Here is a 24,677-nt window from a genome sequence, read left to right on the forward strand (position 1 = left end):
AGTAAAAGTGAACTGGAATAAAACTAAACTCAAAAAGCAGAAGATCCGTGTGTGTGTTTCCTCTAGCCCATGTCTCATCACCTTCACTGCCACTACCTGATTCAAGCCACCATCAGCTCTCCTGAAGACGGTTGCATTGCCCCCTGCCCATTTTCAGCCTCGTCTCCTGAATCTATTCTCAACCCCCACCGGCAACCAGAGGTATCCTACTTAACACAAGTCACCACGTGCCTCTGCCTAACTTCCAAAGGCTCCGCCATCACCTAACGGTAAAGCCAGCACCTTCAGAGGCCTCCAGATCCCCCTGCTCCCTCACTCCCTCCCTCTCCTCCTCTCTCCTCTTCTGCTCAGCCTGAACAAGCAACCCCAGGACCTATGCATGGCTGCTCTCTCTTTGCACTTGCTTTCAGGGATCAAAAGTTGGTTCCCTGTCTTCCTTCTAGTCTCCTCTCATACATCTTCTCAAAAAAGGTTTCCCCAGCTACCCCTTTGTAAAATAGCAGCCCCAAAGCCAGGGCTCTCCATCACACTTCCTTGATTTATTAATACTTTTCCTCACAGCACACAGATATATTGTATATTTACCTGTTGGGTGGTTATGCTGGCTGCCTCTCCCTACCAGAAGTATACACTCCACGAGAGCAGAGATTTAGTCTGTTTCATCCACATGAAATCTCCACTGGATAGAACTGTGTCTGGCACACAGGAGCCTATCACAGGTGGAGTGCTGGCAGAAGTTAATCAGCTCTCCAGGGTGAGTGAGGGGGATGCTAATTTGCAGCATTTGCCAATTTTCTGGGGCTTCCCAGGTGGTGCAATGGTAAAGAATCTACCTGTCAATGCAGGAGACACAGAAGTCACAGGTTCAATCCCTGGGTCAGGAAGATTCCCCTGGAGTAAGAAATGGAAACCCACTCCAGTATTCTTGCCTGGGAAAATTCCATGGACAGAGGAGCCTGGTGGGCTACAGTCCATGGGATCACAAACAGTCAGACATGACTAAGCATGCACACATAGGTAAACATGGTTGAAATACTCCTATCAAGACCAAGTTTAAGCTACGAGCTTGACATCAGACCTGGCAGCAATGGGCTCTGTGAGCCAGGACAAGCCGGCTGCAACACACTATGGCATTCATGGAAGAGTTATTAATTAATAAGTTAACTGAATAAGTGAATATTTCTTTGAATTGATGTGGAATTTTTGAGGACAAACTCCATGAACTAGGGTCTAAAGTCAAGTCTCTTTAAAACCAAGGGAATCACTGCATGAAGAATAGGAATATCATATGTTGACTGGTGACAATTGTGTTGGAGGCTTATACTGAGAACAGGAAGGGTCATACAGATTTTGAGCAAAAGCTCTAAACATAGCCAGGGAAAGTAGAGCTTATAGAAGGACTGAAGGACACTTGCAAGAGCTCAAGTGAGTCTTCTCCCCTCTGCTCCCTGAGCCCTGCTCCCAACTGCCAAATGAAGGGCTAGGATCCTAAGGACCTTTCTACCCCTGACAAACTATAAGGTTAAAAATTGAGACTGATTCTAAAGCAGTATCTATTCCACTCTGCTTTTAAAACACCCAATTGAAAATATCTTTTTTTTAAAAAATCCAATTAAATTAAACTTGAATTTCATGGATTCCCATCATTCTTTAAGCTTGTCTTCTGGGAAAACATTCACCGTCCCCAAGGTGACATCCATTAGTGTTCAAGAAATTCACAACTGCCCTGAGCTCACTGGACACACCACTGCAGCCCCAGAGCCAGACATCTTCTCCATACCTAATCCCGGAGCTCCCAGGGACTGACTTGGCTTTCCTGGTTCCCTTCCCACCGGTGACCCACATGAAAAAGAGAGAGACATAAAGACAGTCAAACAGGGGAGAATGCCTGGAAAAGGTGAAAACAACACAATTTCTTCTGGGAGTGGTAGAAAGGGATACCTGAGAGGTTAAGAGTAAGCACTTTAAAAATCATAAGGAGACCAAAACAGATTTTAAACACTGCAAGAAAAAACCAGGTGCCCTCTGTAGCAGGCAGGTTAATGTCCACCCTTAATAAGGCTCATTTCTTAAGCTCTGGAACCTATGAAATGTTGGGTTACATGGCAAGGGAATTAGGTTCCAGATGGAGACAAGGTTGCTGGTCCGCTGATGTTGAGATCAGACTATCCTGGACATTCCTGATGGAACCCAGTGGAACCAGAGGCATCCTTCAAAGGGGAAGAAGGAAGCAGAAAAGGGAGAACAGAGAAATGGGAGCCTGAGAAGGACGCAGCCAACACTGATGGCTGGGAGATAGAGGAACGGGCCACAGAGCAAGGGAGGCAGCTGACCTGAATCTGGAAAAGACGAGGAAACAGATTCTCGCCTGTTGTTTGATCGCTCAGTCGTGTCCTACTCTTTGTGACTCCATGAACTATAGCACGCCAGGCTTCCCTGTTCCTTCACTGTCTCCCAGAGTTTGCTCAAACTCATGTCCATTGGGTCAGTGATTCCATCCAATCTCTGTCGCCCCCTTTTCCCCTAGAGGCTCCAGAAGGAACACAGCCCTGCCATCACCTTAACTTTAGCTCAGTGAGACTCGATTCTGATCTCTATCTTTCAAAAAGCTAGACACTGCTGCTGGGGCCACTGCCATGGGTTGAACTCCCAAGGGAGGCCAACAGTGCTTTTTAACTTCCTGACCCTGATTACACCCATGGTTCCAAAGGAGACTGGGCAAAAAGTACATGGTTGCAGCTTCCACAGCCCACACACATCTGGAAAACATAAGTGGAAGACAATTCCTATTTTTAAACTTCCAGCATGTTGTGCTTTGAACTAATATGCAGAAAATCAACCACAGCACGGTACAAGTGGCCATGAGAAGGCCCAGGGGTTCACTCTGACAGACTCAGACAAATGACTGGCCACCGTACCCCAAGAGAGTTCTATAAGCACCACAAGTTAGGCTGCCCCCAACCAGACTGTCAACCTTCCCCAAGTGCCACTTGGGGAGCTATAGGCTTGAAACAGTGAGCTCTGGGACTTGTAAATAAAGAACTGGAAGATATGTTCTTAGTACTGCACATGAGCTTTGTAGAGGGCCTACTCTAGGCCAGGTGTGTAGGTGATAGCAAGACATACAAACATGTAGAAGAGGCAGAGTGAGGCAAGGGTTACAGGATCACCTTGGTTGGGGCCAGAGTCCCAGCAGATCAGACTGATGGTGAGAGAAACACACCAAGGGCAGTCCTGATAAGCCAGCAACAAATGACAGGTGGCCCCAAACAGTCACAACCCCCACTGCGAGAGCCCAGACGATTTAAATATTTTTAAAGTATCTTCTAAAGTCAAAGGACACCAGAAAGAAACAAAAATCAAAGCAGAAAATAGTTCCTTCAGCAACTGAGTCAGATCTCAGGAACCAGGATCAGAAGGGGCCTGACTGCACAGACATGCATGTTCCCTGACATCTCAGCAGGTCCCGTCCTCCACCTGTCCCCTCTCCCAGGACACATGCTCACTCCCCCGCCCCCAGGTATAACATCCATGGCCATCCCTGAACCTGATGTTGCAAGGCCCAGCAAAGCCCCCCAGTAGCCACCTTCCCTCCAGCTTCATTAGCCCTCAGTGATGAAGCATGTGCCATGCATATGAGCCAGGTCTGCTGTCCTCTCACTGTCCCCTGTCAGTTATACAAGAACTACATATGCACACAACTCTCTCACCTGAAGAGTTCACAGGATCTTATACACACTAGAACTTAGACCTATGTTTACTGACCTATGTTTACTGAATTGAATAAAAAAAACAAGTGATGGGCAGACAAAACTGCTGGAGAAGGGTTGGGAAGGACAGGAGGCAGTGTCCTGTGGGTGGGATTACTTTGGCCCTGGTTTCAAACCAAGTGTGCTACAGCTTTGAGCAGTATAGCTGCCAACAGCACAAAGCTGCCTAAAGGAGGTAACCTTCTTCTCCCCAGAAACTTGACAGGCTCCTTTAATCCTCTGTGCCTCAGCTTTCTCACTGAAAATGGAATAATAATTGCTGGGGCGGGGAGAGAAGATGCTTGTTCTCAGCTCCCAGAGTGTCCGGGGTGTTTGGAGGATGTTCTACTGGTCTACCCCATGGGCCTTTCCTCTCCTCCTTTCTATTCACTCCATACTGAGGAAGGAGGTGTGTCTTGTCTGATTGGCTAATTGGGAAAAGAAGGAAAGAGGAACATCAGGCTCAGCTGCACCCTGTCTCCTCTGGGAGTGAGCTGCTCTTCCAGGGCCGCCCCTCCCACCACGTGGCCTGGGCCTGAGATGAGGTGAGGAAGTCTGTCCCACGCTGGGCACGCCAGGACTCATGGTCTGCTGTGTCTTCTATCTTTCCATTATCAATCTCAGAGATGATATGCATTTTACCCCAATCTAGTTACTACCCTGTGTTTTATTTGGCAATTTGTCCCGAACTCAGAAGAATACTGTTTAATGACAGACTCCCCTCTCCACCAGAAAAAAACTAATAATACCCACCTCAACAGATTATCCTAAAGAGCAAATGAGATAATAGACACACGTGTTTAGCACGGTGCTCAGCATATAGGGAGTAAGTAGAAGGTAAACACAAAGCTGATTGCAGCCATGAAATTAAAAGACGCTTGCTCCTTGGAAGGAAAGTTATGACCAACCTTGATAGTATATTAAAAAGCAGAGACATTACTTTGCCAACCAAGGTCCGTCTAGTCAAGGCAATGGTTTTTCCCGTGGTCATGTATGGATGTGAGAGTTGGACTGTGAAGAAAGCTGATCGCCGAAGAATCGATGCTTTTGAGCTGTGGTGCTGGAGAAGACTCTTGAGAGTCCCTTGGACTGCAAGGAGATCCAACCAGTCCATTCTAAAGGAGATCAATCCTGGATGTTCATTGGAGGGACTGATGCTAAAGCTGAAACTCCAATACTTTGGCCACCTCATGCGACAAGTTGACTCACTGGAAAAGACTCTGACGCTGGGAAAGGTTGGGGGCGGGAGGAGAAGGGGACGATGGAGAATGAGATGGCTGGATGGCATCACCGACTCTGTGGACGTGGGTTTGAGTGTACTCCGGGAGTTTGTGATGGACAGGGAGGCCTGGCGTGCTGTGATTCATGGGGTCACGTCGGACACGACTGAGCGACTGAACTGAACTGAACTGACTGAAACACAAAGCTCCCAAAATGCTCACTGATCACATCACATGTTAAATACTCCTAGTTGTACTTCACCTGGTACTGAGGGAGCGGGCAGTGGCAGCACGTTTACCTGCCACCTTCCTCTTCCTATAAGACAAAGTTCATATTATCTTTCAAAGGTTTGATAACTGGTCAAAGGCCACAGTTGTTATAAAGGGCAGAGGTGGTTTGCCAGTTCAGGTCATCAGACTCCAGAGGCCATTTCAGGCAATGACAGATGCTGTAATAACAAATAGGCTAAAGGTGATGGGGTGGAGGTGAAGTTAGTCAAAGAAAGCCACTATGAGTACAGAACATCTGATTGACAAGAAAGAGACAGTCATGAAACGGTTTGAGAGTAGAACCTTTACAGCAAGGGCATGAACCAGCTCTTTCTCATGTAGAAAGAAGCTAGGCATGTTGGGTTAACAGAGAATAAAGATCTGTATTATCAATCCTAAAAGAAAGGAGAAGTAGGGAACTGATCCTACCAAGATAATAGTCTATAACTACAATGCCATAGTACTATAAGCTATGGTTATGTATATTTTTTTATTAAAAAAAATACCAATGAAACACAGAGAGATCAAAGACAGATCCATGTCTACATCGGTGGAGAAGGAAATGGCAACCCACTCCAGTATTCTTGCCTGGGAAATCTCATAGAGGGGCTGGGCAGGCTATAGTCCACGGAGTCACAAAAGAGTTGGACACAACTTAACGACAACAATAATATCTATATGGGAACTTAGAAAAGAATCAAGACAGCTCCATAAATCTATGGGGTAAAGAACAAATTGTAGAATAGATGATGCTAGGAAAACTATCTTCAGTTCAGTTCAGTTGCTCAGTCATGTCCGACTCTCCGTGACCCCATGAATCACAGCACGCCAGGCCTCCCTGTCCATCACCAACTCCCGGAGTTCACTCAAACTCATGTCCACAGAGTTGGTGATGCCATCCAGCCATCTCATTCTCCGTCGTCCCCTTCTCCTCCCGCCCCCAAGCTTTCCCAACATCAGAGTCTTTTCCAGTGAGTCAACTCGTCGCATGAGGTGGCCAAAGTATTGCAGTTTCAGCTTTAGCATCAGTCCTTCCAATGAACACCCAGGACTGATCTCCTTTAGAATGGACTGGTTGGATCTCCTTGCAGTCCAAGGGACTCTCAAGAGTCTTCTCCAACACCACAGTTCAAAAGCATCAGTTCTTCAGTGATCAGCTTTCTTCACAGTCCAACTCTCACATCCATACATGACGACGGGAAAAACCATAGCCTTGACTAGACGGACCTTTGTTGGCAAAGTAATGTCTCTGCTTTTTAAAAACTGTCTTACTATTGAATATACGGAGAAAAATAAAAGTGAGTCTTTCAGCCTAACAAATACAAAAGATTAAATACCTAAAAGTGAAAGCTAAAATTATAAAGTTAATGGGAAAACATAAGAGAATATCAGTGAAATCTAAAGAAAAGAATGAACTTAATAAAGAAAAATGCAAATCATATGCCAAACATGAAATTTCTTAATTATGTCAAAATTAAGAATTTCTGTTCAACAAAGGAGACAATGAACAAAGTTATGGGACAAATGACAGAATGACAGAAGTTATTTTACAAAGTCTAAAACTAAGGAGAGATTAATATCTACCAAAAGAAAAGTAAATTCTCTTGGAGGAAGATAACATTAACCAGACAACATTAATCACTACAATTATTCCTATGCAATGTCTGGAATTCAATCAGTTCATCAATGCAAAAAACAGGACAAATGATCAAAACCTGAAGGAAAAACAGACAGTATCAATAGACATAGGTGATCCAGATATGGAAGTTACCCAACAGGACTTTAAAATGACTGTGAATAATATGTTCAAGAAAATAAAAGATGGAGAATCTCACAAAAGACTGCTATTTTTTAAAAAGAAATAGAAATTATAAAACTTAAAAATAATTAAATTAAGATTTATTATATATATTTAATAGCATGGCAAAAGAGAAGAAACATGAATCAGAAGGTAGATCAAAAGAAAATATCTAGATTAAAGTAGAGAGAGAAGTAAAAAAAAAGATGAAAAATATAGGAAAACATTCTTTCCTATCTAGTATATGTGTAACTGGAAGGCCAGGAGAGAAAAGAGAAAATGGGATAAAAGCAATATTTGAAAAGATAATAGATAATAATTTCCAAAACTGATGAAAGGTATCAATCCCAAGTTGCAGGAAGCTCTACATATCCCATTGTGGCTCAGCTGGTAAAGAATCCACCTGCAAAGAAGGAGACCTGGGTTCGATTCCTGGATGGGGAGATCCCCTGTAGAAGGGAATGGCAACCCACTCCAGATTCCTGGCCTGGAGAATCATATGAACTGTGTAGTCCATAGGGCCACAAAGAGTCACACAAGACTGGGCAACTTTCACTTCACTTCACTTCACTACATATCCCAAGCAGAATCATCAAAGAAAACCATGCTGAGGCACATTATAATAACTCTGTTGAAATCAAAGAATGAGAAAATCTTAAAAGAGGGGGGAAAAAAGCAGCCAGAGGTTAAAAAAAAAAAAAAAAAAAAGACACACTACCTTCAAAACAGTAATATAAAGGTAAGACAATGGAATGAAATATTTAAAGTCCTGAAAAAATAAACCACCAATCTAGAATTCTATACCCATTACAATATCCTTCAAAAATAAAGGCAAAATAAAGACATCACTAAACAAAAATTGAAAAAAATGTAACATACCTGTTAAAGAAATACTAAAGAAAGTTACGTTCTTTAAGCAAAAGGAAAATGCAAATGCAATATTGTTTCAACTATTTAAAAATCCAAATACACGCTGCCCATAGGAGATAAACTTTAAATATACACTAGACCATAAAGAAATCTCAACAAATATCAAAAGGACTGAAATCATAGAGAATATATTATGAACAATGTAGAAGTAAGCTGCTGCTGCTGCTGCTGCTAAGTCACTTCAGTCGTGTCCGACTCTGTGTGACCCCATAGACGGCCTCCTACCAGGCTCCCCTGTCCCTGGGATTCTCCAGGCAAGAACACTGGAGTGGGTTGCCATTTCCTTCTCCAACGCATGAAAGTGAAAAGTGAAAGTGAAGTCGCTCAGTCGTGTCTGACTCTTAGTGACCTCATGGACTGCAGCCTCCCAGGCTCCTCCATCCATGGGATTTTCCAGGCCAGAGTACTGGAGTGGGGTGCCTAAAATCAACAAAAAGATAACCAGAAAAATAGCCCAAAGGCTTTGAATTAATCGATACATGTCTAAATAACCCATGGGTCAAAAGAATAAATCACAACAGGAATAAGAAAACATTTAAACTAAATTATATGATTATATATTAACGTGTGGGATACAGACAAAGCACTACTTAGAGGGAAATTTGTAGCTTTAAAAGATATTACAAAAGAAGAAGGCTGAGGTGGGTAGAAGGTGGGAAAAATGGGTCACCTGTTTTTGTTCTGCTTTGTTTTAATTCAGTTTAAATAATTAGCTTTTAAAGGGGGAAAGCCTGGTAAACCCCAAAGGCTTTTAGTTGGCACCCTTAAATATGAATAAATACATATTTATGGAATATATGGAAAAGATATACCATATAAACACTAATCAAAGGAAAGCTGAGGTAGCTATACCTAAATAGACATTAAGACATTACTAGAAATGAAGAGAGATTTCATAATAATAGAAAAGTCTCTCCAACAGAAAGTTATAATAATTCTATATGTATATGTATCAAATAAACTAGCCAAAAAAGGTCTAAGCAAAGTAGACCCAGCTTATCCATGGTCACAAAGGGACTTAATAGACTACATCTGTTTAGCTTCCCTTGTACTACCAATGTCTGGCACGTATTAGATGCACAGTAAATGACTAAAACAGCAGTACTACAAACCAGGATGCCTGTCTTATACCAATCCTGCAGAAAGTACTAGTGCTTAAAACACTGCAAGTAAATTACTAGTGCTTAAAACATACACAGGGGCTTCCTATGTGATGCAATGGTAAAGAATTCACCCGCCAATGCAGGAGATTCAGAAGACACGGGTTTGATCCCTGAATTAGGAAGATCCCCTGGAGTAAGAAACGGCAACCCACTCCAGTATTCTTGCCTGAAAAATTCCACGGACAGAGAGGCCTGGCAGGCTACAGTCCATGGGGCTGTAAAGAGTCAGATACAACTGAGCACACACGCACTTTCTTAAAACATATACAGCACATACAAACAAAAACACAATAACCTAACGAGTATAAGATGGTGTTTACAGGCATGATGGGCTTTGGACTTATCTGTAAATTGAGGAATACCTCCTTGCTGGTTTAAGAATTATAGAATAATATATGAAAAGTATCTGGTATAGTGTCAGGCACTAAGTAAACACTCAATGGTAGCAGTTAATATATGTAAGAAATATTGAAAATGATTCTGGAATAGCAGTCAACAAACCCCCTAAAAAATTAAAATCAGAAGTGTCAAAAGAAGAAGAGGAGGAGGAAGAAGGGACAAGGAAGAAAAAGTGGCTGAGAATCAATAATTCAAGATACATATCAATAAAATAGAAAATAATAGCAAACTAAACTCAAAGAAAGCAGAATGAAAGACTGGAAATCAATAAATTAGAAACCAAACCTACAACACAGAGGATGAGATGGTTGGATGGCATCACCAACTCAATGGACATGAGTTTGAGTGAACTCCGGGAGTTGGTGATGGACAGGGAGGCCTGGCGTGCTGCGGTTCATGGGGTCGCAAAGAGTCGGACACGACTGAGCCACTGAACTGAACTGAAACCTACAAAGCCAAAAGTTACCTCTTTGAAAGAAAGAGCATATAATTCACAACCCCCTACTAAAACTAGCTGAGAAATAGAACACAAATTGCCAGTATCAGGAATTGAAACAATCTTGAAGATCTTACAGACTTTAAAGTGACAATAAGAAGACATTATAATTACAATTTTATATACATAAAGTTAAAATATATATTAAATGGTTAAATTCCTTGGAAAATTACAACTTGCCAAAACTGACACAAAATTAAATAGAAAATTTTAATTATACATAAAAACAGATGTTTAGTTGTGAAAATACACAAATGATACCTAGAAAGACAAGCAAATGCTAAACTCCTTGTGATTATGAATGACTTTGTTTTTTGCGTCTTATGCTTTTTGGTTTCCGAACGCTGGGCTGGAAGAAGCACAAGCTGGAATCAAGATTGCCGGGAGAAATATCAATAACCTCAGATATGCAGATGACACTACCCTTATGGCAGAAAGTGAAGAGGAACTCAAAAGCCTCTTGATGAAAGTGAAAGAGGAGAGTGAAAAGGTTGGCTTGAAGCTCAACATTCAGAAAACAAAGATCATGGCATCTGGTCCCATCACTTCATGGGAAATAGATGGAAAAACAGTGGAAACAGTGTCAGACTTTATTTTTTTGGGCTCCAGAATCACAGCAGATGCTGATTGCAGCCATGAAATTAAAAGACGCTTGCTCCTTGGAAGGAAAGTTATGACCAACCTTGATAGTATATTAAAAAGCAGAGACATTACTTTGCCAACCAAGGTCCGTCTAGTCAAGGCTATGGTTTTTCCCGTGGTCATGTATGGATGTGAGAGTTGGACTGTGAAGAAGGCTGACCGCCGAAGAATCGATGCTTTTGAACTGTGGTGTTGGAGAAGACTCTTGAGAGTCCCTTATACTGCAAGGAGATCCAACCAGTCCATTCTGGAGGAGATCAATCCTGGATGTTCATTGGAGGGACTGATGCTAAAGCTGAAACTGCAATACTTTGGCCACCTCATGCGACGAGTTGACTCACTGGAAAAGACTCTGATGCTGGGAAAGGTTGGGGGCGGGAGGAGAAGGGGACGACGGAGAATGAGATGGCTGGATGGCATCACGGACTCTGTGGACATGAGTTTGAGTGAACTCCGGGAGTTGGTGATGGACAGGGAGGCCTGGCGTGCTGTGATTCATGGGGTCGCGGAGAGTCGGACACGACTGAGCGACTGAACTGAACTGACTGAACTTTTAAGAAATAAATGTTATTTTAAAAACATTAAAAAAGATAATTTTAAACCTTTTAAATCAATGCTCAGAAATTCTCTCAAATATTTAAGGAAGAAATAACACCAATCTTATACTCATTATTCAAGACTATTAAAAAAAAAAAGAGGAACTACTTCTAGTATATCCTAGATATAAAAATCTGACAAGGCTGTTGTTCCAAGAAAGGAAATTTGCCAGCCAGTCTCCTTCATGAATTTACACACAAAAAACCTATACAAAATACTAATAAATTAAATCAAACAATATATAAAATTAATATATGATAGCCAAGTGTGTTTTATTCCAGAAATGTAAGGTTGGTTTAACATTCAAAAATCAATCAGTGTAGGAATCCTCAAGGTTCATTGTGAAAGAATAAAAGAGAAGGACTCAGGATAGGGTTTTAAAAAACCGCCCCTTAAGGAGCCTTGTGGGAGCTGGTTCACCACCATACCTCTGGCCTCCACACCTCTCCTGTACCGTATCAGCCTGACCCTTGAGAAGAAGTAAGAAGAGCCAAAGAAACCTCCCCAAAGCCTCCTAGCGTGTGGGCTCTAGGCTATTTTCTCCCTGGTGGAATGACTAGCATCACTCCCCCACTTCACCAGCCGCACTCAGAGCCCAAGGAGTCACTCAGGACTGGACGGTTCTCTGAAAAACCATCATCTGGTCATAGCACACTCACCTGAGGGATGGGGGCTGGCTCCCCTGCCGTTCGAACGCCCTCTCTGGCCTCTCCTGCGTCTTTGGGACATTCCCATTGGACAGGGAGAACTTCGAGGCGGTTCTGTTGGCCTCTGAGCCACTGTCCACGGCTGGACTGTCTTCAGAAAGGTCTCTCCACCTGCCACTCCCCCTGGGGAGCAGCCCTTTGCCTGGTAGGTGAGGCGGGCTGCCAGGCGAGGTTCTTCGCTTTTCCCAGGTCAGCTCGCTCAGCAGGCCCCGAGGGCTCCTAGAGGTGGAGGCGGTGCTGGAAGCTGGCCCCTCCAGTGGGGTGGGACAGGTGGGGGTGTGAGTAGAGAGCTCAGGCTCTTGTGGGCTCCCTTCTTTGTGAGGCTGGGTAGCGCTGCTCAAGGCCGGGGTCCGCCTCAGTGAGCGTTTGCGGAGGGAATCCTGAGAGGGACAAGGACAAAAGCAGAGGTGAGGATCCCCTTGGAGGGAGGTAGGAAATAACCTACTTCAAGACTATGATGTTCCCTTCCCATCTTTTCCATTCTCAATTCCTTCTCTTAAAATTCTACCTACCCTCTGAGGAGACTCTCGGGGGCCCCACTTCTCTCATGCTTTCACAGCACCTCATGACCATAAACCCCAGGAGCATGCCTCAGCCCCCTTCCACACCCCTTACAGAGAGCTCCAGGGTCAGACGTGTCCTAATTCCTGAATCGCCACCTGCTAACTATGTCCCCTGTGACAAGTCATTGAACTCCTTTGTTCCTCATTCCCCTTTCCTGTAATCTAATCTGTCTACAATCTGCTGTCATTTCTAAACCCCAAAACCTCTAAAAAATGAACATTTCTTTTGGAATCCTATGGCAGATTCTTTTTAATTATTATGAAGTTACTTAAGTCCTTTTTTTTTTTTTTTCTTCCTACCATACCATGGGACTTGGGGTATTATGGTTTCCTGACCAGGGATCAAACACAGGTCCTCAGCAGTGAAAGTTAGGAACCTTAACCACTGGATTCTCAGGGAATTCCGTTGCGGTCTTTTTTCATGCATGAATACCCATATGTTTTGTGGCAGATATGTTTTGTTTATGGGATGCTACACCAAACCCTACTTCAGGCGTTCTGTGGTACGTGGTTTATGCACTGTATTTCCTTTCTGAAGTTAAAAAAAAAAAAATCTAAATTACAAAACACATTTGGCCCAAAGGTTTTGGATAAAGGATTGGGGACTTGAAGTGCTGACTTCCCACAAGACCACGGTGAGGGCTAAAGGAGAGATCCAGACCCATGTACGGCAGTAGCACAGAGCCAACCCCAGCCAATGTTATAACACCACTGCTTAGTATCTTTGCCCCTGTCCCCACATACTCAGGGCCCTACCCTGTCCTGCCAGTAGACCAAGTGATGGAGGCCGTTATTCCTTCCTCTCTGGTGTCCCCAGAGCTTCTCTGTTCAGTGACCTATACCTAGTAAGCTATCAAGTCTTGCTCACTTTCAAAATGCAGGAACTCATGTTGTTACCCATCTGAGGTGGAGGAGTAGAGGGAGGGGACAAAAATACACCTGCTGAGCTTTTTCTGGACCTCTCGGCAATTCCAGAAATAATCCTGAGCCAAATGGTAAAGCCTGTGCCAAAAAAAGAGCATCTAATTCTGTCCTGTTCCCACCCAGTGGAAATTACTAGGCACCATAAACCTCCTCCGAAAGCCACCCAGGGCATCCCTTGCCACAGAGCAAAGAAAACATTAGTCATTGTTCCCAAGGAGACCCAAACTTCCGGCCAAGGGCAGGGAACCCATCCTCTTACTCATCCTTCAAAAGCGCAGAGCTGACCTAGCAATAAAAAATGATGCAATACCTAGCAAACTTCATTCTTTTTTCTTGTATGGCCAAAGCACTCAAAAGCCCACAGAACACCTTCCAGAAAACCTGGGGAAATTCTACCTCAGTGTCCCTTCACAAGATTCAGATACCCCAGGGGAAAAGAAGACCTCAGAGAAGAACTGCTTCTCCTTTGGGGAGGAGTTTGTGACAATCTCTCAGCAGTAAAGCGGATCCAAGCCCTCGCCCTCAGACCTCAGTACTGGAGGGGACTGAACTGCACAGACTTAATGATTCGAAAGGCATGATAGGCAGGACCTCCCTGGTGGTCCAGTGGCTAAGACTCTGCACTCCCAACGCAGGAGACCCAGGTTTGATTCTTGGTCAGGGAACTAGATCCCACATGCCACAACTAAAGATTCCTCATGCCACAGTGAAAATCAAAGATCCCTCGTGCCCCAACTAAGACCCGGCACTGCCAAACAAATAAATACGTATAAAAAAAGCAAGTCACAGTACAATAGGACCCGAACATTAACCTGGTCCACCAGTTCTCAAAGTATAGCCCGTCAACCTTAGGGGTCCATGCCCAAACCCTTTCAGAGAGCTCAAAACTGTTTTCATTATAATAATAAGATATGATGTGCATTTTTCACTGTGTTGATGTTTGCAGTGATGATCCAAAAGCACTGGTGGGAAAACCTGCTGGCCTTCAGGACGAATCAAGGCAGCGGCACCAAACTATACCAGTGCTCGAGGTATTCAACCGCACTTAGAATAAAAATGCTAATTTCACTTAAGAATGTCCATGCTGATACACAGAAAATGTTAATTGTGTCCGATCTTGATCCTGTGTTAGACATCTCTTTAATAGTCTGTGTGACAAAGTAGGAGGTATATATAAACATTGTGCAGGATACAGATGATGAAGGCTGTGACTAGGCAAAGCCCTATATGCAGCCATCTGAGTTGTGAGCTGAACTTGCTACTGTTTTTCAGGAACCACTGACAGATGAACTAAGGTTAATTCAGACAGGTATTTGGCAGGCATTTGCTTGAAAATAAATTGAACTCAAGGGAAACAAATGATATATTGTTGCCAGTGATCAAATACAAGTTACCTCAAAAATCAGAATTTGGAGAAACATGTTTGCCATTATGAACTTGAGGGCTTCTCCATACTTAAAAGCTTTCTGATGAGTTGAGTGATGACATTAACAAATGTGATTTTTTTATATGGTTTCTTGTATAATGAAATGTGTCAACATTCAGAGGATCTAAATAACTTCATAAAACAATAACTTTCACATGACCAATGCGTCATGTTACTAAGCAATGCAGTGGTAAAAGATTCATTCAAAGTGCAAGACAAACCAATAAAAACTGATAACACACAAAAAGTTCACTGGGATGGTTTCAGATTCCACAGTAAGAAACAACTTGTCTCGCTTTGATGTAATAGTAAAGAATACCCCTAGTTTTCTGAAAAGACAATGAAGAAACTTTTCCCTTTTCCAACTGCATGACCATCTCTGAGCCATGAAATTCCAGATCTCAAAGGGGTCTTGGACATCTGGTCTAACAAACAAGACCATGGCCAAGAAACCGTGTCCAAAAGACCTTTAAAGACCTTGTCCGAAAATCTCACAAGATGTCAGCAGGGGCGGAGAGAGGGTCCGCTGCCTTTTGCCTTTAATTCTAGATGAACTGGGAGAACAGTGCTGACCCCTGAAGCCTCACCTGCATGTACACATGGGGGTGCCATGTGTCATGGCGGTGACCAGCGTGGACACAGATGACCTGTTTATGGTTTGCTTAGGCTCCCTGATTTGACTGACACTACACTATGAGTTTGGTGTTTGATTTTCCTTTGTTCTGTTTCTCTTTTGTTTTACAAACTCCTTTTACATTCATTCTCTCCTTTGCTTTAGTTTCCCACCTGACAGGAGCCTACCATCGCCTCTCTTTAAGGGAGACTATAACATATCAGTGTTAAATTTTTAGAATTTTTTTAAAGCAAAACCAAACTATAAGGATTGGAATTTCTTTTTCTCTTATCACTATCATGTTTTTAAAAATAAAAAGTACGTTCTCTAGACTTGGCTGGGTCCCCCACTCCTGAACTGCAAAGATAAACCTAGGTTGATGTGCTCTCACTCAGCAAAGGAACATAGAACCATGGTAAATACCTGGTTGATAAGATGGGTAAGCTGAGGACAGGGAAGGCGATGAGGCCATGGCCCCACAGGGAGCTGGCAGGAGAGCTAGGGAATGATAAAAGGCCCCTTATTCTTGCCTATCCCATAATATATATCCTCCCTTCTGGAGCAGCCCTGTGTGGGGCACCCTAAATAAACCCAGGCACCCCTTAAGCCATGCCCGTCCTCAATTTCCACACTCATAGAATCAAGCTCAAGCATCATAGCTCATAGTTCATAGCTCATAGTTCATCATGCTCATAGTTCAAGCATCAAGCCCACCTGTGGGGAGCTGGCAACGGGCCCGGCCATCATGCCTCGGACAATCAGGCCAGACTTGGGCCTGACCTTCTCTCCCATCCTCTTCATGTCCAAGGAAGGCTCTGACATTGGAAGCTTGTCCATCTTCTCCCAAGCAGAAGCCACAGGGGGGCTTTCACCTGGGACAGTCTTTATGGGCCTACTTTTGTGCAAGGACCTTTTGGATGATACAAAATGACCAAGTACATCCCCATCAAGACAGTCGTGTCTGCAAAAAAGGGATATTTCCATTAAAACAGAGTCCTCAAAGGAATAATAATAAATAAAGCAATAATAATAAATTGCACAGTCCATAGGCATTCACAGTAAGCCTATTCACAAATCTGTGGTGATTTCTAACCAGCTTTATCATTAAAGGTAAGAAAAAGAAAAGACTTCTATTTCTGGGCAGGTCTGGCCTACAAAACGAGACCAGAAACAAGAAACAAAATCAGGGTTGATGACTGATGATAGGATTCCTTGAATTGTCAACATAAAGAGCATCCTTGTTTATTCCAGACCCCAGTGATTAAGGAAAACTGTCTCCCTTCAATACAATAATTCCCCACCCCACCCCACCTATAGTATATATAGGGTTTAGTACTAACCAGGGCTCTAGACATTTACTGGGGGGCTTGAAATGTGTCCCCCATGGATAAGGGGGGAGGAGGGTATAGTCTTGAAAGGGGTGGAGCCCCATCACTGCACACTATTGAATGTGGTGGATGGAGGCCTTTGGCAAACTTGGTGTTCCCAGTTAAAGTTCAGCAAAGCTAGGCATGGAAACAGCTTCTTTTCCTGGGTTGCTTGGCACTGAGAGAGAGAAAGAATAAGAAAGAAAGACAGTGCACGTGTATGTATGTGTATGTTTAAGAGAGTAAGAGAGCAGGACTTCCCTGGTGGCCCAGTGGCTAAGATTCCGCACTCCCAATCCAGGGGGCCCAAGTTCGATCCCTGGTTGGGGAACTAGATCCCACACACTGCAACAAAGATCAAAGATTCTCATGCCACAGATAAGACCCAGTGCAACCAAATAAATAAATAAATAGTTTTTTAAAAAAAAAAGAATGCCACTTCTTTTTTTTTTTCTGAGTTCTAAAAGGCCTTATTTTTCAGATTTTTTCATCTCTCCAGTGTTCTGTGGCCTTTCAGAATTCTATACCCCTGTCTTTAAGAAAATGCTAACAAAGGAAGCCCTTGAATCTTCTGAATCATGGAAATTAAATTACACATTTTAAATCATAAGTATCCTTCATCACAAAGTGGTTCATTCCCATGGCCTCTAGAGAAAAATAACAGTGCTCCATGACAGGGATTCTGAAAATGCAGAGTGTGGGAGGCTGAGTGATGGCCTCTTGAAGATGTTTACACCCTAAACCCTGGAACCTGTGAATACATTACTTTACATGGCAAAAGAAAGGGACTTTGCAGACATGATTATGTTAAGACTCTTGAGATGAAGAGGGAGGGGATAAATGTTACACACAAGTGACTCACGATGTTGTACAGAGGGAACTAACACAATGTTGTAAAGCAATTATATTCCAGTAAAAAATAAATAAAAAGAATCTTGAGATGGGCATATTACCACAGATTGACTGGGTGGGCCCAGTGCAATCACAGGGGTCCCTCTTAGAGGGAGATGGGAGGATGAGTCAGTATAGGAGATGTGACAACAGAAGCAGGGGTTGTAGTGACGTGCTCTAAAGACAGAGGGAAAGGCCACAAGCCAAGGAATGGAGGCAGCCTCTAGAATTTAAACAAGGGAAGGGAACAGATTCTCCCCTCAAAGTTTCTAGAAAGAACCAACCCTCCTGACACCTTGCCATTAGCCCAGTGAGACCAATTTTGGACTTCTGACCTCAACTGTAAGGTAATAAATTGGTGCTGCTTTAGGACATCATAAAGGTTCAGTTTTGTAGGTCAACTTGTTTAGGCTATGCTCCCCAAGTGTTTGGTCAAACACTAGTCTAGATGTTGCTATGAAGATATTTTTTAGATGTGATTAATATCTACAATTCAGCTGCTTAAGTAAAGGATATCACTCTAGATAATATAGGTGGGCTTCATTTAATCGGAGAAGGCAATAGCACCCCACTCCAGTACTCTTGCCTGGAAAATCCCATGGGCAGAGGAGCCTGGTAGGCTGCAGTCCATGGGGTAGCTAAGAGTCGGACACAACTGAGCGACTTCACTTCACTCACTTTCATTTAATCAGTTGACAACCTTAAGAACAAAAACAAAAGTTTCCCAAAGAAGTAATTCTGCCTCAAGACTGTAACACAGAAAACCTGCCTGAATTTCCAGCATACTAGTCTGCCACATAGATTTCAAACTTGCCAGCCCCTACAACCACATGAACCAATTCCTTAAAATAAATCTTTATTTAAATACATAACATTTATACACACATATATTTATGCAAGCGTGCTAAGTCACTTCAGTAGTGTCTGACTCTTTTAGACTCCGTGGACTGCAGCTCTCCAGGCTCCTCTGTCCATAGGATTCTCCAGGTAAGAAAACTGGAGGATCGGTTGTCATGCCATCCTCCAGGGGATCGTCCCAACTCAGGGATCGAACCACATTTCTTAATGTCTGCTGCATTGGCAGGCGAGTTCTCTGCCACTAGCACCACCTGGGAAGCCAATGTATACCTATACACATTTATATATCCTATTGGTTCCTGCTGGTCGTGTTTCTCTGAAGAAACTGAGTTTACATTACAGTCACTGAGTTTATCATAATTTGTTACAGAAGAAATAAGAAACTAACCCACAGTATAAATAAGAAGAGGTACCTGGCTTTGCTTATTTCTGACAATGATGTTCTCCAACTCTCATCTTCATCTGCGAGGTGGTATATGTTTACCAGAGTGGTCTCTGAGCTTCTCAATGGTAATTTGTTACTTTTCTTTGATACTGAGAGTGCAGGGATTGGTGTTTCTTGAGTAACATTGTTACCAATATTCCCGAAGTGATCCAGAAAGTATCTGGTAATGAGTTCAAGGTTTGTTTTTAGAGGATTTTCCTTTGCCTATCATTGGAAGGAAAAAAATCCTTAATTTATTTACAGCTTAAGAGGAAGGGTGGGGAAAGCAGCCACTGCAATTATTTGACGTAGTTTATCAACTTCTTACTCATCCATACATTCAGCAGACATTCACTAACTACTTATTATATGTCAAGTTCTGTGTTAGGTAGCAACAGCTGCTGCTGCTGCTAAGTCACTTCAGTCGTGTCCGACTCTGTGCGACCCCATGGATGGCAGCCCACTAGGCTCCCCCGTCCCTGGGATTCTCCAGGCAAGAATACTGGAGTGGGTTGCCATTTCCTTCTCCAATGCATGAGAGTGAAAAGTGAAAGTGAAGTTGCTCAGTCGTATCTGACTCTTAGCGACCCCATGGACTACAACAGAGATGAAAATAAAACCAATACCTTCAAAGAACTAGCATCCAATGCATGAGACAGGAGATTCAGTGAACAAACATAATAAAATGTGACATGAACAGAGGCATACCTAATCAAATTTCCTCTTGGTTTTTTTTGCCTGGAAATAAATGTATAAAATATATATCCTTTCATTCAAAAAAAAATTAAGTCTTTATGATCACTAACTCTACTAGTTTATAAACATTTGGGACCTGAATGATTTCTTAGTTTGTGTGTGCTGTGTGTGTGTGTGTGTGTGTGCGCGCGCGCACGCTAAGTCACCAGTCTTGTCCGACTCTTTGCAACCCTATGGGCTGTAGCCTTCCAGGCTCCTCTGTCCATGGCATTCTCCAGGTAAAATACTGGAGTGGGTTGCCATGCCCTCCTCCAGGGGATCTTCCCGTGGCCCAAGGATCTAACCCTTGTCTACCGTGGCTCCTGCACTGCAGGTGGGTTCTTTACCACTGAGGAACCTGGGAAGCCCCTTCTTAGTTTGTGTACTCCACATCTAACACTGGACACAAGGAATGCCAGAGACAAACGTCAGAAGGTTAATGCAGGAGCACAGAGAGGCGGTCAGGATTGACTCAGTTTATGTCCCAATCTTTAAAAGACAGAAAATGAAACTCTTTAGTAGTAGATTCTGGAAACAAGTGGTTATCAGTACTCCCCCACCCTGACAGCACTAAATATGACCTTTGAAGGTTTTTTTCAAAGACAAATTCTTGGGCCTTGCTGAGTCTTACTAAACCAGAACCGCCAAGATTAGAACCCTGATTCCTTTTAGAAGTTCTCCTAAGTAATTTGCACAGAGTTATCCAAGCTGGTCTCAGGAGCTAGACCATGCATCAGTCAGCACCCCACCTGCCAGGAAACATTTAGGCCCTGCGGAAAGGCAGCCAGGCATGGGGCAGGTGGAGAGCTGCAGTCAGAGTGATAAAGTGCCTGATAAAGTGCCTGGCACACAGGGAACCCTTGGGTGTACCCAGTCTTTCCCCCTTACTAGTTCCCTGACCTATGTATGCAGTAGAACTCCGGGACCAAGACCCACAGGTTATGACCAAACTCAACAGAATTATCAGGCAGTGAAAATCAGGGGACAGTTTTATCTTTTAGAATAGGACCCAAACTATTTTGTCTACATCTAAACGAAACTTACAAGGAAGAGTGTTGGAGGACTGGGTACATTACATAATTTACTTCAACCTTCTTATTTATCTTTCAGTATGAGAGATTTGGGGGCCTAAATACCTGAATTATACATTGTGGTTTTTTGTATCATTTTGCTCATAAAGATACAGCCTTTATATGAATCTGCATACCATTTTTCAAAACCTTAGTTCTATAAAGGCATTTTATCTATGGCATAGTTAAAGGGGGAAAACAAATTACTACAATTAACATTAAATCACAGGGCTTTCCCAGAATCACTCTAGTTTTGAGCTGACATAGCTCTATGATGACATAGATAGATTAATGAGTATATTTTCCTATAAAATATAAGCTCCAATTTATTATATAACAGCTAATAACTACTGGATAAGTCAAATAATCAGGAACTGACTGTGGTTCAGATCATGAACTCCTTATTGCCAAATTCAGACTGAAATTGAAGAAAGTGGGGAAAACCACTAGACCATTCAGTTCAGTTCAGTTTAGTTCAGTCTCTCAGTCGTGTCCAACTCTTTGCGACCCCATGAATCACAGCATGCCAGGCCTCCCTGTCCATCACCAACTCCCAGAGTTCACTCAAACTCATGTCCATCAAGTCGGTGACGCCATCCAGCCATCTCATTCTCTGTCGTCCCCTTCTCCTCCCGCCCCCAATCCCTCCCAGCATCAGAGTCTTTGCCAGTGAGTCAACTTGACGCATGAGGTGGCCAAAGTATTGGAGTTTCAGCTTTAGCAGCAGTCCTTCCAGTGAAAACCCAGGACTGATCTCCTTTAGAATGGACTGGCTGGATCTCCTTGCAATCCAAGGGACTCTCAAGAGTCTTCTCCAACACCACAGTTCAAAGCATCAATTCTTCGGCAATCAGCTTTCTTCACAGTCCAATTCTCACATCCATACATGACCACTGGAAAAACCATAGCCTTGACTAGACAGACCTTTGTTGGCAAAGTAATGTCTCTGCTTTTTAATATGCTATCTAGGTTGGTCATAACTTTCCTTCCAAGGAGTAAGCGTCTTTTAATTTCATGGCTGCAGGTATGACCTAAATAAAGCCCCTTATGACTATACAGTGGAAGTGAGAAATAGATTTAAGGGACTAGATCTGATAGACAGACTGCCTGATGAACTATGGAGGTTTGTGACATTGTACAGGAGACAGGAAACAAGACCATCCCCAAGAAAAAGAAATGCAAAAAAAGCAAAACGGCTGTCTGGGGAGGCCTTACAAATAACTGTGAAAAGAAGAGAAGTAAAAAGCAAAGGAGAAAAGGAAAGATATATCCATTTGAATGCAGAGTTCCAAAGAATAGCAAGGAGAGATAAGAAAGCCTTCCTCAGCGATCAATGCAAAGAAATAGAGAAAAACAATAGAATGGGAAAGACTAGAGATCTCTTCAAGAAAATTAGAGATACCAAGGGAATATTTCATGCAAAGATGGGCTCAATAAAGGACAGCAATGGTAGGGACCTAACAGAAGCAGACCCCACTCCAGTACTCTTGCCTGGAAAATCCCATGGACAGAGGAGCCTGGAGGGCTGCAGTCCATGCGGTTGCTGAGAGTCGGACATGACTGAGAGACTTCACTGTCATTTTTCACTTCCATGCATTGGAGAAGGAAATGGCCACTCCAGTGTTCATGCCTGGAGAATCCCAGGGACGGGGGAGCCTGGTGGGCTGCCGTCTATGAGGTCGCACAGAGTCGGACACAACTGAAGCGACTTAGCAGCAGCAGCAGCAACAGAAGCAGAAGATATTAAGAAGAGGTGGCAATAATACACAAAAGAACTGTACAAAAAAGATGTTCACAACCCAGATAATCACGATGGTGTGATCACTCACCTAGAGCCAGACGTCCTGGAATGTGAAGCCAAGTGGGCCTTAGAAAGCATCACTACAAACAAAGCTAGTGGAGGTGATGGAATTCCAGTTGAGCTATTTCAAATCCTAAAAGATGATGCTGTGAAAGTGCTGCACTCAATATGCCAGCAAATTTGGAAAAATTAGCAGTGGCCACAGTACTGGAAAAGGTCAGTTTTCATTCCAATCCCAAAGAAAGGCAATGCCAAAGAATGCTCAAACTACCGCACAATTGCACTCATCTCACACACTAGTAAAGTCATGCTCAAAATTCTCCAAGGCAGGCTTCAGCAATATGTGAACCATGAACTTACAGATGTTCAAGTTGGTTTTAGGAAAGGCAGAGGAACCAGAGGTCAAGTTGCCAACATCTGCTGGATCATGGAAAAAGCAAGAGAGTTCCAGAAAAATATCTATTTCTGCTTTATTGACTATGCCAAAGCCTTTGACTATGTGGATCACAATAAACTGTGGAAAATTCTGAAAGAGATGGGAATACCAGACCACCTGACCTGCCTCTTGAGAAACCTGTATGCAGGTCAGGAAGCAACAGTTAGGACTGGACATGGAACAACAGATTGGTTCCAAATAGGAAAAGGAGTGCGTCAAGGCTGTATATTGTCACCCTGCTTATTTAACTCATATACAGAGTACATCATGAGAAACACTGGGCTGGAAGAAGCTTGTGCTGGAATCAAGATTGCCGGGAGAAATATCAATAATCTCAGATATGCAGATGACACCACCCTTATGGCAGAAAGTGAAGAAGAACTAAAAAGCCTCTTGATGAAAGTGAAAGAGGAGAGTGAAAAAGTTGGCTTAAAGCTCAACATTCAGAAAACTAAGATCATGGCATCCGGTCCCATCACTTCATGGCAAATAGATGGGGAAGCAGTGGAAACAGTTAGACTTTATTTTTCTGGGCTCCAAAATGACTGCAGACTGTGATTGCAGCCATGAAATTAAAAAAACGCTTACTCCTTGGAAGGAAAGTTAGGACCAACCTAGACGGCATATTAAAAAGCAGAGACATCACTTTGTCAACAAAAGTCCGTCTTGTCAAGGCTATGATTTTTCCAGTGGTCATGTATGGATGTGAGAATTGAACTATAAAGAATGCTGAGAGGTGAAGAATTGATACTTTTGAACTGTGGTGTTGGAGAAGACTCTTGAGAGTCCCTTGGATTGCAAGGAGATCCAACCAGTCCATCCTAAAGGAGCTCAGTCCTGGGTGTTCATTGGAAGGACTGATCTTGAAGCTGAAACTCCAATACTTTGGCCACCTGATGCAAAGAGCTGACTCATTTGAAAAGACCCTGATGCTGGGAAAGATTGAGGGCAGGAGGAGAAGGGGACGACAGAGGATGAGATGGTTGGATGGCATCACCGACTCGATGGATATGGGTTTGGGTGGACTCCAGGAATTGGTGATGGACAGGGAGGCCTGGCACGCTGCAGTCCATGGGGTCGCAAAGAGTCAGACACGACTGAGCGACTGAACTGAACTGAATGAAAATATCTTAGGGATCTTAAGATAATAGCTACCTTAGGGAGACCATACTACAGTGAAGAAACAAAAATAACTTGAATGGCAAAGATGCTTCTAGGAAGTCAGGTAAAGGTACATTTTTAGAAAAATCTCACTGTGCCACAATGATTAACTGAATTTTCTGCTTAACTGTCTCACTCTCTCTGGAAAAAAATCTTTGTAAAATGTCCAATGCACTCTCCTGCCTTGTAAGAGAGCCAGTGGATGACTGTTGAGTGTCGGATGACTGTTGCGTGTCTGCTGCCTGAGCAGTAGTCTTCTGTCTACAGGACTTCAACCAAGTGCATACAGGAGATGGAGGGGCCCATGTGTCACCACAGGACCCAGAGCACGAAGGTCTTTCCAGGGCTTCTGGAAAGACTTCACCTGGCTGCCACTTGTGATAAATGCTGAACAACATGTCCATGAGGCTCTTTCCACCTCTGACACTATGCCCTCC

At 43.2% G+C, this 24,677-nt stretch overlaps 1 protein-coding gene across 1 annotated transcript in view; it reads right to left on the reverse strand.

The window, feature by feature from the left end:
• The window catches only part of MINDY4 (MINDY lysine 48 deubiquitinase 4), a 119,962-nt gene that overhangs the window by 87,676 nt on the left and 7,609 nt on the right, over positions 1-24,677 (reverse strand). The window contains exons 3-5 of the mRNA XM_055420925.2: positions 19,027-19,262; positions 16,212-16,458; positions 11,924-12,351 (exon numbers count right to left, since the gene is read on the reverse strand). Of these exons, the coding sequence (XP_055276900.2) occupies positions 11,924-12,351; positions 16,212-16,458; positions 19,027-19,262 (911 nt within the window). The remainder of the gene's footprint in view (positions 1-11,923; positions 12,352-16,211; positions 16,459-19,026; positions 19,263-24,677) is intronic.

The sequence above is a fragment of the Moschus berezovskii genome, chromosome 3 (assembly GCF_049115385.1).
Source record: "Moschus berezovskii isolate FMDL1 chromosome 3, NW_MosBer_1.0, whole genome shotgun sequence".
NCBI classification, from domain to species: Eukaryota; Metazoa; Chordata; class Mammalia; order Artiodactyla; family Moschidae; genus Moschus; species Moschus berezovskii.